General features: G+C 41.6%; 1 protein-coding gene across 1 annotated transcript in view; it reads right to left on the bottom strand.

Moving 5' to 3' along the window:
• CLCN1 (chloride voltage-gated channel 1) overlaps window positions 1–6,342 on the bottom strand; it is a 64,373-nt gene that overhangs the window by 36,604 nt on the left and 21,427 nt on the right. Inside the window, 3 exon segments of the mRNA XM_029284651.1 lie at window positions 479–625; window positions 1,837–1,968; window positions 3,888–4,026. Of these exon segments, the coding sequence (XP_029140484.1) occupies window positions 479–625; window positions 1,837–1,968; window positions 3,888–4,026 (418 nt within the window).

The following is a 6,342-nucleotide window of genomic DNA, read 5'->3' on the forward strand; positions in this document are numbered from 1 at the left end:
ATCTCTCTTAGGTGACACCCAGGTTGATCTCAATCAGATAGGAAGCATACCTCACAGGTTTGTTATTATGGGGAAAATAGGAGGAGGAAGTTGTGTTGGTTATGTTCACCACCTTGAGTTATTTGTAAAAATAACAAAGGCAGGATACAAACTAATCAATATTCAACAATACGAATTAAGAATAAGAATTAATGGGAGATATTAAAGTGTCCTATCTGCCTGAAGTAAATATCTCCTTGTCCTTCTTCCCGATGTAAAAAAACCCTGGGGTACTGATAAAAACAGCACAAGTTACATGGACATAATAGAATCAGTGCTCCTTGACTGTGTACCCATTTTGCCCTAAGAATGGGCATAGGGTGATGAACTGGCAGGCAAAAAGACAGGCAGGGGGACTTCATCTATAACTGGAATTGACAAACAAGTCTGCTCTGGTCATGTGGTTTGGGGCCTGAGATGAACAGACATAGCTTCCCGCTGTCCTTTGATTCCTCACCCACAGCCTGTGGAGAGACAAGCTGGCAGAAGAGGGCAGCAAAGAGGATAAGGATGAGAGGGTAGGTGACCCAGGCCAGGAACTGCATAGGGATGTTGGGCTGCATCTCTTTGTACATCCACTTGTAAGCTGTAGGGGAGAAATAACAATAGATGTGAGTGATTATAGCACCTGAACAGAAACCCCCAAAAAACAAATTCAACCCATGCAGGAGTTATCATTGGCCGGACTCAGCCCATTACCAGAATGATAACCAAATGTAAATTAGCAGAGCCTAACTGAACAAGGCAAGAACATTTTCCAATCTTACTCTGCAGTCTTTCCTACCTCCATTTATATCAGTGATGGCGAATCTTTTAGACATCAAGTGCCAAAACCCGCCCTGCCCCCGCTCCCACCCGCCCACCTCCCTGTCCCACTCTGCCAGTCCATAGGACCACCTACCGCCTCCATGGCCCGTCGCAGATCACCCAGGCAGCCCTGCAGTGCCATGGCAGCCACGCCCTCTGCCTGCGCCCCACAGTATCATCTGCGCACGATGGGGTGCAAGGGCGGAGTCTTGTCCCCACTGCCTGGCTGCCATGTCCTTGGCTGGGCTGCTGTGTGCGGGCCATGCCCATGGGTGACTCACCTCCGGGGGTCTGTTGGTGAGGAGGGGGCCGTGGAGGAGGCGGGGCTGGGGCAATGGTGCGCATGCCCATAGAGAGGGCTCAGAGTGCCACCTCTGGCACACGTGCCATAGGTTTGCCACCACTGATCTATATTTTCAAATGACTTGTGTCAAGTGGCAGGGTGGGATAGAAGAAATCAGTAACAAGCATTTCCTTTTCTTTTTGTGGAAGGGCATTTTGTCAGGATCTGTGCAGGGTTCAAAGAGGGCAGGATCACTGAATGGCCGATCTGGAGGCAACCCAGATCAGTTTCTACGATCAGCAGCAACCCAACATCCAGCCTAATGAACAAATGCAGCAGCTTTCCAAGGCCATTTCATTCCTTGTTTGGATAGCAGATGTTCGCTCGGAATGAGAGATATCTACCTGCCTGGTAAAAGACCCAGACCTTAAGAGGAAAAGCACAATGTTTGCTTTTGGAAAGAGCAAACAGTAGGAAAGAAAACAAACAAGCACACCTTCCATGACCAAAACTACCTCCGAGTTTCTCTTTCAATCAGCTGTGCTTTCAAGAAAGTATCTCTCTACTCTGTCTTGTTTGACTCTTTATGTGATATGTTTGTTGGGGATTTCCATTGGTTTCAATTGTGAATGATACTGCTTTAATAAAGAAACAGAGTAGGTGTGTTTTTAAGTTGTAGCATTTCTTCAGAACGTGATCCAACTTACCTTGCAAGCTTTTGGCACTGGTGTAATCCACCCCCCAACTGACTAGTGCCATGACCAGACCCAAAAGAATCAAGAATATCCAGTCTTCTCCCAGTTTCTTCGTAACATATTTCTTGATACTTTTAGTACAGGCTGCAGAAAAGGAAGGTCTTTTAAATAGTGGTAAACTTTCCACCAAAGTTACTATTTTATAGTTCTATATATCACACACTGGGAACTGTATGACACTGTAATAAATGTGTCAAATTACTTCCACTGAAATCAACAGGATGAGAGAACTTAAATCATGCCAGATTGTGTCATTTCCTTCCAAACAGATGGAGATACATTTAAAGCTTGCAGAACTCTCCTTAATTCAGAGATGTTGAAGAACATAAGCACCAGTAAATTCATTAGGTTTAAAGTGCCCTGATTCATATTTTATCAAGCATGTGCTATGTGACTCACTGAAAATAGCAAACTGTAGGCTTAAAACAACAAAAGTAAAATAAACATTCTCCATTTCACTTAACTGGAAAAAAAATTCTTACATTGATGTCCAATCTGAATTAGAAAAAGTTACTTAGCCCACAGTGCTTTGAGAATACAGGCGAAATACAGTAAATAGCATATGGCATTATTTTTAATAGGTCATTAGCTCCTACTCTTCAGCATTGCTAATACAAGGCCCTTTGTGAATATGTTTGAATTTCTGATTTCTCATTAATTAACCTTTATGTATGCAGAAGTAGCGTTATCATATATTGCCTAATTTTCTTAGTAACCTTTTTTTAAAAAAATCAAGTATTCTACGGCTTTAGACTCAGGTCCTGAGCTAAATAGCCAAAACACAGCATTCTTCAGCTTTCTTTTTAAAATGTATTTAAGTGGTCATTTTTATTTGAAGAAAAAGCAACTGTGTCGTTTCTCCATTTGTTTTATATTCCAAATTCTAATGAGGGTCTTGTGCCAATTTCTCATCCCTATTTGTGCCCCAAACCACTGATCACAATACCCAGAGGAACTGGGCAAGGGTGGGGGGAAGTGGGTTAGCAGGAAAGCAGGACTGTGAATTGGGGTTCATGCTTCTTTTCAAACAATGACTGCTGAAACATCTTAAAATCTGATCTGGTGCTCCTCAAGGAAGCAGTTAGTAATAGCAGACAAAATTTTCTTAACCTACTTTTTGTTAGTTTTTGAAAAGAAATCCGTATCCAACCCAGAACAAAGCAGATATGCTTTATTCTTCAAAATGCAACATGTATTTTCACAGAATTGCTTGAGAATGCTAATGCGTTTGTTAATCAAGAATGAGCTTCACTATTGCTCTACATCAGGGGCGTCAAACTGCCGGTCCACAGGCCAGGTTGCATTATACAAAGGCTGCGCCCACCTCAGCTCTGGCAATGCACGTGATGCGGCGAGTTTGACACCCATGCTCTACATCAGTGTTTCTCATCCTTAACAATTTTAAGATGTCTGGACTTCAACTCCCAGAATTCCTATAACTGACTGGGGAATTCTGGGAATTGAAGTCCAGACATCTTAAAGTTGCTAAGGTTGAGATACACTGCTTTACACAAACTATATGTTCTATCATCCAAAAGCAAACCTAATTCTTCCGTGTTGTTGGACAGTGTCAGGAAATGTTTCATCTTATTTGTGGGTAAGAATCTTTAAAGAAGTGTGTCTGATGTTCCTGACCTTCTCATTGAGAAAACCTGAGGGAAGAAGAGATCTTGGAGTAAATGCTTATGTCCCTTTTCTCAACTTCAAAGTCTCCCAGTTCAAATAGTTTTCATTCATGAAAGGCCTTAAGATTACATGCAATGTGTAGTTTGCCCCAAATGCACTCACAGCCACAATCATGGAGGGATTTTTTTTGATATATTGGAACAGTTAAAAGATATGTGAAATAGAAAATATGAGAACTACAGAATTAAAGCATCAAAACTTCCATTCTATGTTCTTTCTTTCCATTGTTCCCTCTCACCATATGCAATAAACTCCAGTGCAGTTTACCCTGAAGCTACAGTGAGCTTCTTGGAAGTGCCAGTTTCACTGGGGCTTACCATGATACTTAGAGTAGCTCTCCTCTTTGAGTTCAGCATGCCTTCTCTGTTCCAAGGGGTCTGGAGACTTCTTATTCAGAAGTTCAGCTGCTTCCTTCTGGGAAAGACTGGGAAGCTGTTCTGTATACTGGCCATAGAGCTGAGATAATAATAATAGGCGGTCAAGACACTCCAAAGACAATATAGAACAAGACAGCCAGAGACTACAAGAAACATAGTAATAACTATGTCAAAATGAAGTACATTTGTTGTAATTATAATGCACAATTGAATGTAGACATGATTCAAGGTCCTCTGCCATAAATGACGTTCATTGAGTCTAAACCAAATACATTTGCTCATAATCCTGATTGGTAAATGTTCACACAGGTACATATATTTCATGATGTTGCGCTTGACAACTTGAAAGTGTAAATATGAAATGGTATGAATGTTCCGCCTGTGGCAGGAGATTTATGATAGCTCATTCATGCACAATCTTATTTCATGCTGCATAATCATTGATGAATGATGAATCTATGTTAACCAATCCCAACTCTTGAAGAGATTTTTACTACCCTGCTGGTAGATATGTATATTCTCAATCTTCCAAATTGCATAGCAGTCACACATTGTGGATACAAGATAATGAGATACCAGTCTATAGGCACTTGCAATGTATAGATCAGATCTTATTGGAAGGAGTGGGGCAAGGAGAGTGGACTCAATCTGAAAATAACCCAGATTATTTCTAGGCATTTTTTGAATATTAAACTAATCTAATTAATGATTGCAAGAAGGAATAATGCTGGTAGAAAAATCAACAACTGCACGATACATGAAAAGAAGGACTAGGGGTGACGGAAACTAATCAAGGAGAGGATCGACTTAGAACCAAGGAGAAATTTCCTGACAGTGAGAAGAATTAATCAGTGGAATAACTTGGCTCCAGAAGTTGTAGTGCTCCATCACTGGATGATTTTAAGAAGACATTGGACAACCATTTTTCTGAAATGGTATAGAGCAGGGGTAGTCAACCTTGGCTCTTTTATGACTCGTGGACTTCAACTCCCAGAATTGAAGTCCACGAGTCATAAAAGAGCCAAGGTTGACTACCCCTGGTATAGAGTCTCCTGCTTGAGAAGGGGGTTGGACCAGAAGACTTTCAAGGTCCCTTCCAACTCTGTTATTCTATTCTGTTAATATATAGTATACTGTATATCAGTGATAGCAAACCTTTTAGAGATCGAGTGCCCAAACCGCAACCCAAAACCCACTTATTTATCGCAAAGTGCCAGGGCCACATCAGCATTGTGGTGCCCTCGGGGGGGGGGGACAGGGAGGTGCCTCTGAGTGCCGCCTCTGGCATGCAAAAACCGGGGGCACAAAAATGGGCTACCGTGCTGCAAGGCGCAAAAACGGCCACTGCCACACCTCAGGGTGCAGATACAAGGCACTGCACCACGCAAGAATGGGTCAGGACTAGTGAGTATCACACAGGCACTAGCCCTGCCCCATTTGCAGCACATGCATGCTCGTGGCCCCGTGCGTGCATGCATGCATGTAAAATGCTTCCCCCTCCCTTTTCTTCCAGTTCACCAATCGACAATGGTTGGTGACCTCTGCTCTACCACCTCTACTCGAGCTTGCTAGTCGGCCACTTCGCCTCCTTTGTGCTGGGCAGGGCTCCTGCCCCAGGCAGCAGTGGTGGCCTGATGGACCTGCTGCTGGCGGCAGTGGTGCGTATGCCAACAGAGAGGGCTCTGAGTGCTGCCTCTGGCATGCATGCCATAGGTTCGCCACCACTGCTGTATATTCTATTATTTTATATAATATAATCAGTGCAATAGGGACCCCAAGTATACTATCTCCATGATTTGCCTATCCATATATCTATAAGAAACTCATGTTTGTTGTCTAGTTGCATTTTGAAGCTAAACTAAATAATCTGTAGCATGCAGACAGCAAAAAGGTGCAATTGATTTCCAAGAAGAAGATATTTCTTATTAGCTCAAAACATGCCCTCTGTATCCAAGATATATGGAGAGAGAAAAATTCAAAGAAATTACAATATACATTTTACTCATATAGACATAAATCATGGTCTAGAATTGATATGATATGGACAGCTTTGGAACTTAATACAATGATACAAGAAATTGAGATAGAAACTAATGTTTAGGCAGATCATAACCCAATAAAGATGACTTGCCGGGGAGATGGTTAACATATAGGCTGAAAAAAGAAAAAGAGAAAAAATTGATAAACAAGCTGCAAGATCCAAAAGGTGAATTACAGTTTCAAAATGATACAATTAAAAAAATTATTAAAGATTATTATGAGATACTTTATAAGGCAGAAGAAATTCCAAAAGAAAAAATACAGCAGTACTTAAAAAAAGCAGACTTACCAAAAATTTCAGAGAATATTCAAAACATATTAAATGGGAAAATATCAATGATGGAGATTATAGAGG

The sequence above is a fragment of the Protobothrops mucrosquamatus genome, unplaced genomic scaffold (genome assembly GCF_001527695.2).
Source record: "Protobothrops mucrosquamatus isolate PMUCROS unplaced genomic scaffold, P.Mucros_1.0 scaffold791, whole genome shotgun sequence".
NCBI classification, from domain to species: domain Eukaryota; kingdom Metazoa; phylum Chordata; class Lepidosauria; order Squamata; family Viperidae; genus Protobothrops; species Protobothrops mucrosquamatus.